This window comes from Bos taurus, chromosome 11, assembly GCF_002263795.3.
Source record: "Bos taurus isolate L1 Dominette 01449 registration number 42190680 breed Hereford chromosome 11, ARS-UCD2.0, whole genome shotgun sequence".
Taxonomy (NCBI): domain Eukaryota; kingdom Metazoa; phylum Chordata; class Mammalia; order Artiodactyla; family Bovidae; genus Bos; species Bos taurus.
In genome coordinates, this window is record NC_037338.1 from 82,843,606 (window position 1) to 82,858,701 (window position 15,096).

Genomic DNA, 15,096 nt, shown 5'->3' on the forward strand with positions numbered 1-15,096 from the left:
ATTACAAGTTTCTCAGAAATGCCAAGACATTACAAAAAAATTTTAAACCTCTAAAGAATAAAACTCACAGCGTTATTTCTACAAACTGAAAGAAAGTCAAGTTTGTTTTATCAGAAAGATTATCTGGCTTCTCTAACATATCTTCTCAGGCTTTTCCCACGCTACCCAGACAGTGGTCCATACGGCACTGTCTGGATTCTTGTCATAACGTGAAGTGAATCTTTTGCACTATCCTGGGTCCTTGATGTCCGGCAAATGAAGGACGACACCATCACATTCCTTGCAGCAGGGGCCCTCTTAGGTAGCACCGATTTTTACTTCCCAATGGAGCAGTACATCTACAGAAGGAAAAGTGGCGGCGTCTACATTAGGAATCTGAAGAGAACCTGGGAGAAGCTTCTGTAGGCAGCTCATGCCATCGTTGCCACTGAAAACCCAGCTGCTGTCACTGCTGTGTCCTCCAGGAACCTTTGCCAGCGAGCTGAGCTGCAGTTTGCTGCCACCGCTTCTCTGGTCGGGTACTTTGCTCCTGGAGCCTCCACTAACCAGACCCAGGCAGCTTCCAGGAGCCAAGACTCCTAGTGGTTACGATCCCAGGGCTGACCGCCAGCCTCTCCCAGAGGCATGTATGTGAACTTCTTACCATCGGTCTGTGTGACACGGACTCTCCTCTGCACTCTGGAGACCACCCATCCCCGGCAACTAGGGAGTTCAGTTGGTGGGTCTGACTTGGCAGATGCTTACCCAGGAAGTTCTGCCCATTTCCTGTGAACATTCTTGGGAGATAGTGCCTGATCTCTACGTCTGAAGATTCTGAAATGTTGGGAAGCGCAGTACAAAACAGCCGGTTGGAAGAAGTCCTTGGAAAAATGGCGAAGGGCCAGAGATACCCTGGCTTGATGTGCTGTGGGCAAAAAAACATCTCCTGCCTTTGGTTATGCCCAGCAGCAAGATTTAATAATAAATATTAAAGATGTTACTTGAAAAAATGGGTTACAGGATAAACACACAGGTCACTTAGAGAGTGCTGTCCTTAAAATATTTTTACTGATTAGATGTTAACCCCGTACACACTCTGCTGGCTGTATACTCTAAGCTCTTTGTTCCTGCTTCTATAAAAAGACTTGACTACAAAAATAAACTTGTCAGTCCTTACAAGAGACTGTCTGACTGTCTTCTTTCAAGTTCATCGCTTCCAAGTCCTGGAAAAAAAATCCCCAACACTGAAGAGATTAAAAGGGAAGAGCAGGCGGCAGCTGAGCAAGCTCTGACCAAGGAGGACTTCACCGTGAATGGGTCACTTCAGCAGTTCAGTGCAACGCTACTGGATCTGAGGTGCTGGCCTAGTCCACAGGCGGGCAGGCGAGCTCGCTGCCTACTCCGCAGTTTCCCCTGAAGGCTGGCCTGCAGCGCCCACTGCTCAGGCCACTGGGTGGGTAGGCACAGCACTGGGTGGGCTTCAGCTGTTCCTTCACAGGCTCTTTTCTTGGGTGGGGGCTGTGCTGGGTCCTTGCTGCTGCACAGGTTTGCTCTGGTTGCGGTGAGTGGGGCGCACTCTCTGGTTGTGGTGTCTGCCTTCTCGTTGCAGCAGCTTCTCTTGTTATGGAGCGTGGGCCCCAGGGCCCCCAGGCTTCAGTGGTGGCAGAGCGTGGGCTCAGTGGCTGTGGCCCCCAGGCTGTGTAGCACAGGCTCAGTGGTTGTGGTTCACAACCTTAGTTCCTCTGAGGCACGTGGGATCTTCTTGGACCAGGGATTGAACTCATGTCTCCTGCATTGTCAGGATTCTTTACCATGAGCCATTATGGAAACCCCACAAACTCTTAAAATGGAAATTGGTTGACAGAAAATAAGCAGTTTCTAAATAAATAAAAATAAATAAATATGTCTACTCATGAGGATGTTCTGTGACTTTTGCTGTTTTCCTTTCACATAAGAGGAAAATTTCCTAATTCATAATTCATTATGTTCTTCCCTTAAACAACATTTGCAACTGCTAATTTTATTAGCTAAGCTTGATCCAATTTTTAAACCACTTTTCTCCCACTTTCCCCTACGCACTGTACATTCATTATCAATTGAAATAATATTTTATCATTGTTCAGTCACTCAGTCATGTCCAACTCTTTGCGACCCCATGGACTGCAGCACACCAGGCTTCCCTGTCCTTCACCATCTCCCAGAGATTATATTTATATACTTCATATGGATAGGAGGATAATCAGTTGACTTCATCCTTGAATTATTTCTCTGAATCCGACATATTAATATTCTAGTAAGATATAAAACACTTGACTGACTTCAGCATAATAAAAAATAATAGAATCAGGTGACCATATCTTAAGACTGATTATAAAAGCAGCAGCCATGTTGATGAGGAGCAGTGACACACAGGGGGACATTTTATGTGGTGAGAGAGAGGGGTGCTGGCCTCAGGGATTTAAAGGGCTGCTTGAAAACAGAATGGAACTCGGCTCAGTGGCTGGACCTCCTGGGAGTCACTTCCCAGGGACACACAGGACAGAGTCCCGAGCATCCTGTGTGCCCACAAGGCAGTCTGAAGCGGTGGCCAGGGCACCCCTCTGGGTATCAGTGGAGATGGTAGCTGTATTGTGTGTCTGTATGAGTCTGTATAAGGTGACCCTGCGTGAAGAAAAGTAAATTTGACTAAATGGCAGATGGCCTCAGCTCTAATAGTAAGATCTTTTCTTAAATCAATTTCTTTCTCCTCTCAGCTTTTCCATCTGAACGGATTTACTCTTCATGAGACCCATTCTTTTTTAATTCCCTTCTTCAAAGCCTCAAATTTTGTAGCTTTTTTTCAGTTAGTATCTTTCCATGTTTATTCCTCAGACAAGATAAGCAAGAGTAAAATTTTCTTATTGGACTTAAAAGATACACAAATACTTTTAAAATCAGAAGTTCCAAAAGTTCTAAATTCAGTCATGTTCTCACTTTAGTGTCTTCAATCCTAAGCCTATAATTAGCATTTTTACTTGACTCACCGGGAGAAATATCAATAACCTCAGATATGCAGATGACACCACCCTTATGGCAGAAAGTGAAGAGGAACTAAAAAGCCTCTTGATGAAAGTGAAAGTGGAGAGTGGAAAAGTTGGCTAAAAGCTCAACATTCAGAAAATGAAGATCATGGCATCTGGTCCCATCACTTCATGGGAAACAGATGGGGAAACAGTGTCAGACTTTATTTTTGGGGGCTCCAAAATCACTGCAGATGGTGACTGCAGCCATGAAATTAAAAGACGCTTACTCCTTGGAAGGAAAGTTATAACCAACCTAGATAGCATATTGAAAAGCAGAGACATTACTTTGCCAACAAAGGTCCAGCTAGTCAAGGCTATGGTTTTTCCTGTGGTCATGTATGGATGTTAGAGTTGGACTGTGAAGAAAGCTGAGCACCAAAGAACTGATGCTTTTGAAGTGTGGTGTTGGAGAAGACTCTTGAGAGTCCCTTGGACTGCAAGGAGATCCAACCAGTCCCTTCTGAAGGAGATCAGCCCTGGGATTTCTTTGGAAGGAATGATGCTAAAGCTGAAACTCCAGTCCTTTGGCCACCTCATGCAAAGAGTTGACTCATTGGAAAAGACTCTGATGCTGGGAGGGATTGGGGGCAGGAGGAGAAGGGGACAACAGAGGATGAGATGGCTGGATGGCATCAACGACTTGATGGAAGTGAGTTTGAGTGAACTCCTGGAGTTGGTGATGGACAGGGAGGCCTGGCCTGCTGTGATTCATGGGGTCGTGAAGAGTCGGACACGACTGAGCGACTGGACTGAACTGAACTGAACTGAAGTAAATTACTTTGATTTTTTTGTTGCTGCTGTTATTGTTGACTCTGTATCTCTGTAGAGGTTATAGACCTACAACAATCTTAATTTCATTGCTTTGAGTGAACCTTATAACTGGCCTCTCATATTCCATCAGATGATTATACTTAAAGTCTAGATTTTAAGGTGAACTGTTGGCCTCAACATATATAAAACACAAGTCTACACGATTGGAAGAGGTGGTGCTGAATTTAACTATCTCTCATCACTATGAGATTTGAATTGCAGTATCTTTGCCTCTAAACAGGTAAAATAATTTCAGTTCCCTGGGATTTCCATTAAAAATAAGTATTTTTTACTCTTAATATTCTGTAAAATAAAGTGAGATAAGGTAAAGGACTGTGTGCTTTGCAAATTGGTATTCAAATGTGAAGTATTATTATATGATATATAATAAATTCTGTTATTATATGATATTATTATAACTGTTTTATGCAATATGGGTTGATCTAATAGTTTCAGACATGTGTATTATCAAGAAAGCTGAGCACCAAAGAATTGATGCTTTTGAACTGTGATGTTGGAGAAGACTCTTGAGAGTCCCTTCAACTGCAAGGAGATCCAACCAGTCCATCCTAAAAGAAATCAGTCCTGAAAAGTCATTGGAAGGACTGATGCTGAAGCTGAAACTCCAATACTTTGGCCACCTGATGCGAAGAACTGATTCATTTGAAAAGACCCCGATGCTGGGAAAGATTGAACATGGGAGTAGAAGAGGCAACAGAGGATGAGATGGTTGGGTGGCATCACCGACTTGATGGACATGAGTTTGAATAAGCTCCGGGAGTTGGTGATGGACAACGAAGCCTGGTGTGCTGCAGTCCATGGGGTCACAAAGACTCAGACATGACTGAGAGGCTGAACTGAACTAATTATCAAGTCACGTTTTATCTCTTTGTGTGTGTGTGTGTTAGTTGCTCAGCCATGTCCGACTTCTTTGTGATCCCATGGACTGTACCTCACCAGGGTCCTCTGTCCGTGAAATTCCCCAGGCAAAAACATTGGATTGGATTGCCATTTCCTTATCCAGAGTTCCTGTAGGAGAAATTAGAATTGGACACCTCAAGTCCAAGGGAGCTATGCATATCTATGTATATTTCTTTACATAAACTTTTAGGTAACACTCGACCAATTAATCTTGTTCCCCTCCCAAAAAAAAAAGTCCCAAGGAGGGGAAAAAAAAAAAAGCCAGAGATAAATCACAGGAGAAAAGTGTGATTTGCTGAGGACCATGTCTCTTGTGCTTCAGGCTAAAGAGAGTGTGACATGAATCAGTCATGGGTGTACATGTATCCCCCCCATCCTGAAACCCCCTCCCACCACCCTCCATCTCCCATCCCTCTGGGTTGTCCTAGAGCACTGGCTTTGAGTGCCCTGCTTCATATATTGAACTCACACTGGTCATCAGTTTCACTGATGGTAATGTACAGGTTTCAATGCTATTCTTTCAAACCATCCCACTCTCGCCTTCTCCCACAGAGTGCAAAAGTCTGTTCTTTACATCCGTGTCTTTTGCTATATTGTATATAGGGCTGTTACCATATTTCTAAACTCCATAAAAATGTGTCAATATACTGTATTGGTGTTTTCCTTTCTGACTTACTTCCCTCTGTATAATATACTCAGTTTCATCCACATCATTAGAACTGACTCAAATGTGTTCCTTTTTTATAGCTGAGTAATATTCCATTGTGTATATGTACCACTTTTCTTATCCATTCGTAGGCGGATGGACAGCTAGGCTGCTTCTACTTCTTAGCTATAGGAAATAGTGCTACAGTGAACACTGGGATACACATGTCTGTTTTGGTTCTGGTTTCCCTCCATGTGTGTGTCCAACACTGGGATTGCTCAGGTGCATGAAAGTTCTATTTCCAGATTTTTAAGGAATCTCCACACTGTTCTCCATAGTGGCTTACTAGTTTGCATTTCCCCCAGTCTAAGAGGGTTTACTTTTCTTCACACCGTCTCCAGCATTTCTTCTTTGCAGACTTGTTGACGGCAGCCATTCTGACTGGCAGAGGTGGTACTCGTTGTGGCTTTAATTTGCATTTCTCTGATAATGAGCAATGTTGAGCATTTTTTCTTGTGTTTGTTAGCCATCTGTATGTCTTCTTTGAAGAAATGTCTGTTTAGTTCTTTGGCCCATTTTTTTTTTTTTTGATGGGATCATTTATTTTTCAGTTATTGAGCTGCTTGTATGTTTTGGAGATTAATTCTTCATCAGCTGTTTTGTAAGCTCTTATGTTCTCCCATTCTGAAGGCCGCTTATCACCTTGCTTATAGTTTTCTTCATTGTGCAAAAGCGTTTGAGTTTAATCAGGTCCTATTTCTATTTTTTCTTGTATTTCTATTATTTGAGACCTGGGTCATAGAGGATCTTGCTGTGACATATGCCAGAGGGTGTTCTGACTATGTTTTCTGCTAAGAGTTTTATAATTTCTGGTCTTATGTTTAGATCTTTAATCCATTTTGAATTTATGTTTGTATATGGTTAGAAAGTGTCCTAGTTCCATTCTTTTACAGGTGGCTGACCAGTTTTCCGAGCACCACTTGTTAAAGAGATTGCTATTTTCCATTGTATATTTTGCCTCCTTGTCAAAGATAAGGTGTCCATAGGTACATGGGTTTATCTCTGGGCTTTTTATTTTGTTCCATTGATCTATATTTCTGTCTTTGTGCAATTACCATACTGTCTTGATGACTGTAGCTTTGTGGTATAGTCTGAAGTCAGGCAGGTTGATTCCTCCAGTTCCATTTTTCTTTCTTAAGATTACTTGGCTATTGGAGGCTTTTTGGTGTGTTTCCATACAAAGTGTGAAATTATTTGTTCTAGTTCTGTGAAAAATACCATTGGTAGCTTGATTGTGATTGCATTTAATCTATAGGTTGTTTTGTGTATTATACCGATTTTCGCTATATTGATCATTCCGATCAATGAACATGGTATGTTTCTCCATCTATTTATGTCGATTTTTATTTGTTTTATCAGTGCTTTATAGTTTTCTGTAGGTCTTTTGTTTCTACAGGTAAATTTACTCCTAAGTATTTCATTCTTCTTGTTGCAATGGTGAATGGGATTGTTTCATTAATTTCTCTTTGCTTTCTCATTGTCAGTGTATAGGAATACAAAGGATTTCTGTGTGTTAACTTCATATCTGGCAACTTTACTACATTCATTGATTAGCTCTAGTAATTTTATGGAAGTCTCTTGTGGGTTTTCTACATAGAGAATCTCATCATCTCTAAACAGGGAGAGTTTTACTTCTTCTTTTCCAAACTGGATTCATTTTATTTCTTTTTCTACTCTGATTCCTGTGGCTAAGACTTCCAAAACTATGTTGAATAGTAGTGTTGAGAGTGGGCACCTTTGTCTTACTCCTGACTTTAGAGGAAATGCTTTAAGTTTTTTGCCATTGAGGATAATGTTTGCTGTGGGTTTGTTATAGATGGCTTTTATGTTGAAGTATGTTCCTTTCATGCCTGTTTGCATCTACTGAGATAATCATATTGTTTTTATCTTTCAATTTAATCTAGTGTATTAAGTTAATATGGTGTATCACATTGATTGGGGAATATTGAAGAATCCTTGCATCCTTGGAATAAAACCCACTTGGTCATGATGTATGATCTTTTTAATATGTAGTTGGATACTGTTTTCTAGAATTTTGTTGAGGATAATTGCATCTATGTTCATCACTGATATTGGCCTGTCGTTTTCTTTCTTGTGGCATCTTCATCTGGTTTTGGCTAAGGTGATAGTAACCTCATAGAATTAGTTTGGGAGTTTACCTTTCTCTGCAATTTTCTTGAAGAGTTTGAGTAGGATAGGTGTTGGCTCTTTTCTAAATTTTTCACAGAATTTACCTATTAAGGTATCTGGTCCGGGGCTTTTGTTTGCTGAAAGATTTTTTTTTATTACATTTTTGATTTCCATGCTTGTGCTGGGTCTGTTAAGCTTTTCTATTTTTTCCTGGTTCAGTTTTGGAACATTATGCTTTTCTAAGAATTTGTCCATTTTTTCCAAGTTGTTTATTGGTATACATTTCCTGATAGTAGTGTCTAATGATCCTTTGTATTTCTGTGTTATTTGTTGTGATTGCTCCATTTTCATTTCTAGTTTTATTGATTTGGTTCTTCCCTAACCACCTGATGTGAAGAACTGACTCATTAGAAAAGACCCTGATGCTGGGAAAGATTGATGGCAGGAGGAGAAGGGGATGACAGAGGATGAATTGGTTGGATGGCATCACCAACTCTATGGATATGAGTTTGAGCAAGCTCTGGGAGTTGGTGATGGACAGAGAAGCCTGGTGTGCCTGCAGTCCATGGGATGGCAAAGGGTCGGATATGACTGAGTCACTGAACTGAGCCCCAGTGTTCATTGCAGCACTATTTACAATAGCTAGAACATGGAAGCACCTAGATGTCCATCGACAGATGAACAGAAGCTGTGGTACATATACAGAATGCAATATTACTCAGCCATAAAAAGGAATGCATTTTAGTCAGTTCTAATGAGGTGAACGAACCTAGAGCCTATTACACAAAGTAAAGTAAGTCAGAAAGATAAAGATAAATTATCATATACTAATGCATATATACAGAATCTAGAAAGATGGTACCAAAGAATTTATTTTCAGGGCAGCAATGGAGAAACAGATAGAGAACAGACTTATGGACATAGGGAGAGGGGAGGAGAGGGTGAGAGTAAGTAAGTATGGAGAGAGTAGGATGGAAACTTACATTACCATGTGTAAAATAGATGGCCAATGGGAATTTGCTGTATGTCTCAGGAAACTCAAACAGGGGCCTGGTATCAACCTAGAGGGGTGGGATAAGGAGGGAGATAGGAGGGAGGTTCAAGAGGGAGGGGATATATGTATACCTATGGCTGATTAATATTGAGGTTTGACATAAAACAACAGAAGTGTGTAAAGCAATTATCCTTCAATTATAAATAATTGAATTTTTTAAATATTAGAGAAATGGAAACCAAAATGTCAGAAGAGCCATTGTTTAAAACTCCACAGACAGTATGTTGTAAAGAGGGTGTGAGCAAAAGGGAACTCTCCCCCACTGCAGCTGAGGATGTAAATTGGTAACAATCACAATAGATGACATTGTGGAGGTTCCTTAAACAATGAAAATGAGAGTGAGATGGGAAGAGTTCCTAATGCCATACACCAAAAGAAACTACAAGCAATGTAAGCCCCCAGAACCCCTGGTACAGGCAGGCCCTCCTTGAGGAAATCCAAGTCCACCACACAGAAACGAAGTGGAGCCTCTAGGCTGCAAGAGCTTTCAAAAGACCCTGGGCTCCATGTGTCTCTTGGGCTGGGGTTTTCGCCACTGGCCACTGGTCATCTTACTATGACCACTATATGGATGATCACATCCTTCTCAGTGTGGTTTTGCAGAAGCTAGGATGTGTCCCTGGAATCAAAGGTAAAGGGAAAAAGTGAAGAGACACAAGCCTTGGATGTTTCTCCTAGCCCATTCCACTCCAATTGACAATTATCGCACACAGAATTTTCCCTGAGGCTCTGCTTGCCCAAGGAACAAGTCAGGCATGAAGAAACGCTTCCATCTTGTGACCACATCCTGTAACAACAAATGTGAAACCAGCTCCTATGTGCTCTTAGCGTTCAAAGGGCCTTTGCTGTGTTCAGTCGCTCGTCCTGTCTTGAGATCCCATGAACTGCAGCACTCCAGGCTGCCCTTTCCTTCATCATCTCAGTAATGTTTCCAGAAAAGAAAATGGGATCGGAAAGGGAAAATGCATTTCCATACAGTTGGGATGGCTGGTGACGTTTGAAGTGGGCCTGTGAATAGGATTATAAGGTGGAACCATAAAATTTCCTTGTTTGAGGGTTATGTGCTGGTTCCCGGGAACAGTGTCCCTGTTTGGGGTAAAACACACTGGAGTATTTTGAGTCAAGTATCAAATGCATGTTGGCAATTACTGAAAAGTGGATTATTTCTCAAAACAATCATGGCAATACCACATCAGAGAAGCAGGGAAGACATCAAGCCTCATTATAGAGGCCAGGCCTTACTGAGGTCCAATTCAACCAAAGTTGCTAAAGACCCTGTTAGGAGTCCACTGCTTATTAAGGAACATTGCGAAGATTATATTAGAAGCCATCATATCTTGGGTGCTGTGGATGATCTGGGATATGGTAGAAACAGTGGGATTTTATAATTAAAATTTTTCACATCACTTCACAAAAAAATTGAGAGAAAAAATTCACTAAATTTACAGAGTACAAAAACAAAGTACAAAAATCAGTTGCCTTTCCAAACACTAATAAACCATTGAGAAGAGAAATTAAGAAAACAATCCCATTTACAATTACATCAAAAAGAACAAAAATCCTAGGAATAAATTTAACCAAGGGCATGAAAAACCTGCACACTGAAATCTATAAGACATTGATAAACAAATTGAAGAAGACAAAAATAAATAATCTCCTGTGTTCATGGAATGGAAGAACTAATATTGCTAAAATGTCCATTCTACCAGTGTATATACATACCCTACCAAAATTCCAATGGCATTTTTCATGGAATTAAAATAAACCATCCTCACATCTGTGGAGAACAACAAAGGACCCTGAATAGCCAAAGGGATTTTGAGGAGGCGGGGCCGGGGGCGGGACAGGCTGGAGGCATCTCGTTCCCTAACTTCATGCTACATCACAACACTGTGATCACCAAAACAGTGTTGAATAGGCACAAAAACAGACATGCAGACCAGAGAGCTCAGAAATAAACCTACGGGCGTGTGGTCAGTTAATTCACAAGACAGGAACCAAGAACACACATCGAGGAAAGCACAGCCCCTCAATAAACGGAGCGGGAAACCGGACACTGCACGTCAAAGAGCAACGCGCCCTGCCGGTACCACGGACACAAGCTGGCTGAGACCCCAGAGTTGTCCGCATCAATTCCTTCCCCTCCTGGATCCTCTAAGGATAGACTCCCAGCAGTCAGGCAGGCACAGAAAGCCTCTCCCCACCTTTTCCTCCAACAGCACCACCTCCTGGCAGGTCCTGGGGAGACCCGGCTCCCATCAGCTACCACTCAGTCACTGCGGGCCTCAGGGAAGCACAGGCCACGCAAGCGCACAGTCCAGTCAGGCCCCACACCGTTAGCAGATCTGCTTCATACAGTACCCTTTGGAAAATCAAGCTGAAATGCAGTCAAGCATCCTGCTGTGTCTTTTGGTTGAAAGACGGTGTTATAATTTAGAACCATTGTTTTCCAGATCCCAAGGAGTAATGAGTAGGGTTGCAATAAAATACCATTTCTTTTATTCATAGCAGTATAGCTGAAGATCTTCCCAGCTTTGCAAAGTATACCCTAGGGGACTACAGGATGGAGCAGAGCTCTGATCACCCACACTCTATTTTTCACTACCAGTGTTGTCAAATATCAAATAAACATCAAACCAGGGCAGAACAGTCTCTTAAGGCAGCAGTTCCCATGGCTTCCCTGATGGCCCAGTGGTAAAGAATCTGCCTGCCAACGCAGGAGACACAGCTTCGATCCCTGATATGGGAAGATCCCATGTGCTGCAGAGCAGCTAAACCTGTGTTAACTATCGAGCCTGTGCTCTAGGCCCGGGAGCAGCAACTCCTGAGCCCGGGCGCTGCAGTGGAGATCATGCTCCATGGCAAGAGAAGCCACGGCAGTGAGAGGTCTGCATGCTGCAACCAGAGAGTAGCCCCTGCTTGCCACAACTAGAGAAAAGCCCGCGCAGTGAAGACCCAACACAACCAAAACTGAATCAATAATTAATAATAATGATAAAAAGGTCACAGTTCCCAGCACCCAGAAAGGGAGATTCCCAACCAACACCCCATCAGTCAGAGATGAATCCAAAAGACCAAGCTTGAGTCCAAAAGCAAGAACGCCAACCAACGCCCCATCTGAGACGGGGGTCACATGGCCAACCAACGCCCCATCTGAGACGGGGTCACATGACCAACCAACGCCCCATCTGAGACGGGGTCACATGACCAACCAATGCCCCATCTGAGACAGGGTCAGATGAACAAGCCTTAGTCCCAACCAGTGCTCTGCTGTGAGCAAAGCCAATGTGGTGGGAAGAACATCTTGGTGTCATCACCCTCGAGCTCCGTTACCAGGGACATGACAGCCAGCCAGAGCAGGCACTGATACACACACGCTACAGACAACAAACACCATGGTTCAGATAAGAGATCAGATGAGGTGTCGTCCGAATATTCCACTCCCACTCCCAGATGGAGGTGGCCAAACAGGTAGGCCCAGCTCCTGAAAGGGAACCCAGAGTGGCTCCTTTCTCATGGAATGAACTCAGATGGAGCAGGTAGAACTCCTAGCCGGCACAAACTGGAGTGACTCACCCCCAAACGACTCTGAGTATGGACTGTGGCTCAGGATATTTATTGGCCTCAAACAGTCTCATGTCTGGAAGGCCAGTGCCTGTCAGGAAGAATCCCTTCAAGTTCCCTGGAACGAAATGAGTTCCAGTAGCTACTGCGGACTCAGGGAAGGGGCTTCCCTGTCTGGGGTCACCCACCATGGATACGGACTCCTAGTTGACTTGAAAAATTGCTGTTGATCCAAGTTTGTATGTCCAACACATAGTGAGGACAAAAAAGTTGAAACATCAGAGTTTGGAGCAGAGAAAAGTTATTGCAAGAGCAGAGCAGAAGAACAGGTGGCTCATGCTCAAAAAACGGGAACTCCCAGATGGTTTGGGGGGAGGCATTTTTAAAGGCAAATTAAAGGGTGAGAGCTGCAGAGTACGTCACTTTCTTCTGGGGTAACACAGTGGTGCTCCAGGAATCTTGCATTCAGCAAGAATTTACCATCCTCCACCTGGGTGGGGGCCTTAGCTCCTGCAGAAGAACTCAAAGATATGTTAAGTCCATCTCTCAAGGAGGAATCAGGACCTGGCTTTATTGCTGCTCTATTGTTACTTGACTGCTCCTCTTTTACTCCTGTATTCCCTCCCTTCCCTAATCAGTAACTGCATCTGTCCTTTGGAATTCAGAGAAGGTCTAGGAGGTTGAAGCCTTTTTCCTACAGAAAAGAAACAGGGGACATGGAAAGGCTTTTGTAGCCAAGAGGGCCCCACAAGGTCCTGCTTGGTTTCATTATTTTTCATTATAACTTGGTGAATACAGTTATTGATAAGATGGCAATTGTTCCAAGATATATGTAGTTTGAATGCAGCTGCTGCTGCTAAGTCGCTTCAGTCGTGTCCGACTCTGTGCGACCCCATAGACGGCAGCCCACTAGGCTCCTCTGTCCCTGGGACTCTCCAGGCAAGAATACTGGAGTGGGCTGCCATTTCCTTCTCCAATGCATGAAAGTGAAAAGTGAAAGTGAAGTCGCTCAGTCGTACCCAGCTCCCAGCGACCCCACGGACTGCAGCCTACCAGGCCTCTCCGTGCACGGGATTTTCCAGGCAAGAGTACTGGAGTGGGTGCCATTGCCCTTATGATGATGTAAAAAAACACATATTAAGTTTTAGCCTTATTACCAACCAAACTGTTAGCTCTAAGCCATATGAGATCTAAACTATTTTCAGATATGATGGTTATCCAGGGGAGGATTCGTACTAAGAGACTTTGACTACAGAAAGAACTCTCAGTATTTCTACAAGAAAAACAGCCACTTTCAGCCTCTGGCTCATTCACAACATGAATCAGACAGTCTGACTTACCAACGTGATATCTTCAATGCCAGAACTGAATGTCACATACTTTCATGAGGGCACTAAAGTCATAGGGCACAAATAAATGTTCAAAAACTAGAAGAACAGAGACTTTAAAGTTTGAGGAGATGAGTTTCATAACTTAACAAATATGATCTTGTATTTGCACATCTCTGAAAATTCCAACTGAGCAAATTATGGATTGATAGAATCCGGTGGGGTCTTTTTAAAGAACATTTTGACTGTAATTTTCCATCAAAAGAAGATCCATGCCTAAAGTGTTGATGAATGCAGAGTCTACTTTTTGCTCCCCATTAGCCAAACCCAACCTGAAAACAGAAGACTGGGAGCCTCCTGGGGCTCCAAGTGAGATTAAGTTGAGTGGAGAGTGGTCTGAGGAGCCAAGAGGAAGCCCCCCAGCGCTGGTGCTACGGGGCAGCTTTTGTTGTGCTGTATTTGGCTTACAGATGAGTCATGTTATAGCAGGAGTAAATGTCGATGAGGATGATGCAGTAGAGATAAAGACATGATACTGCAGAAAGAGATGACAAAGCCTTTATTTGGGGAGAAGTGATGGAGGAGGATTGTCTTTGGTGTGTGTGAAGACAGGTCCTCTCTCACAAGGCAAGGTCTTAGCATGAGGTCAGCACATCCTGCTGAGTGGGCAGGAGGAGAGAAAGAGGTGGCACCAGCCAGTGCTGGAGAAGAGGGTGCGAGGGGAAGGGTTTTGGTGTGACTGAAGAAAGGTTCCTAGCCATGGCCCAGAGATCCAGGCCAGGTGGACTGTGAAGGTTCACCAGAGCAGTTTCTAAGTAACTGCTGGGCACCAGACGCAGCAAGCTGAGGGATGGGACATAGCCAGAGGCAGGGGCACTTAAAATGGAAATTGAGAAGGGAGTGCAGTTATCTTATTGGTATTACAGAGACCAGGGAATAACCTTGACAGTGACTGACTGAAGTGTGTGGAGGGCAAGACCACAGGAGGTGAGGCCTGGGGGATGAGGGTCCGGTGAGATGGGTTAGCTATGTGTGTAGCAAAGTCACCAAGAATGGTGCCTGGAGGAGTAAGCGGAGCAAGACAGAATCGAGATGCTCGAATCCTCTGCAACTGTGAGAGATTGCTGGGGATCTGTAACTGACAGTGCCTGTGAAGGGCTTCAGGAGCACCACTGAATAGCATGTCACCCCAGAGGGCTGGGTTTGCTGAAAAAGAAAATCAGCAGTCCTAAGGTAGTACAGGGGGCACCTCGTCCTCCACCAGTCTGGGGAGTTATTTTGTTGGGAGTGGACAGCAAATTATGCTTGGAGACTGAGATTGTCTTTGCCCATAGTTTATTTAACACAAAATTATAACAATTGCATAAGCCAGTAACATGCAGGATAATGTTTCCTTGTAATAAACCAATAAAGAAATAACATAATCCAAACAAATGATAAATTAATTACACTGCTGTTCCGCAGAAGGGGAGATGACAAGAATAAAGTCCAAATTCAGTTGAAATTATTTATTGCTTGAGGTGTGGCTTCTCTAAGAGGTTC

General features: G+C 43.2%; 1 protein-coding gene across 1 annotated transcript in view; it reads left to right on the forward strand.

Moving 5' to 3' along the window:
- NBAS (NBAS subunit of NRZ tethering complex) overlaps positions 1–15,096 on the forward strand; it is a gene marked incomplete in the record, with an annotated part of 468,052 nt that overhangs the window by 104,313 nt on the left and 348,643 nt on the right. Inside the window, 4 exon segments of the mRNA NM_001192550.1 lie at positions 95–98; positions 100–119; positions 11,260–11,263; positions 11,266–11,267. Coding sequence (NP_001179479.1) covers positions 95–98; positions 100–119; positions 11,260–11,263; positions 11,266–11,267 — 30 coding nt within the window.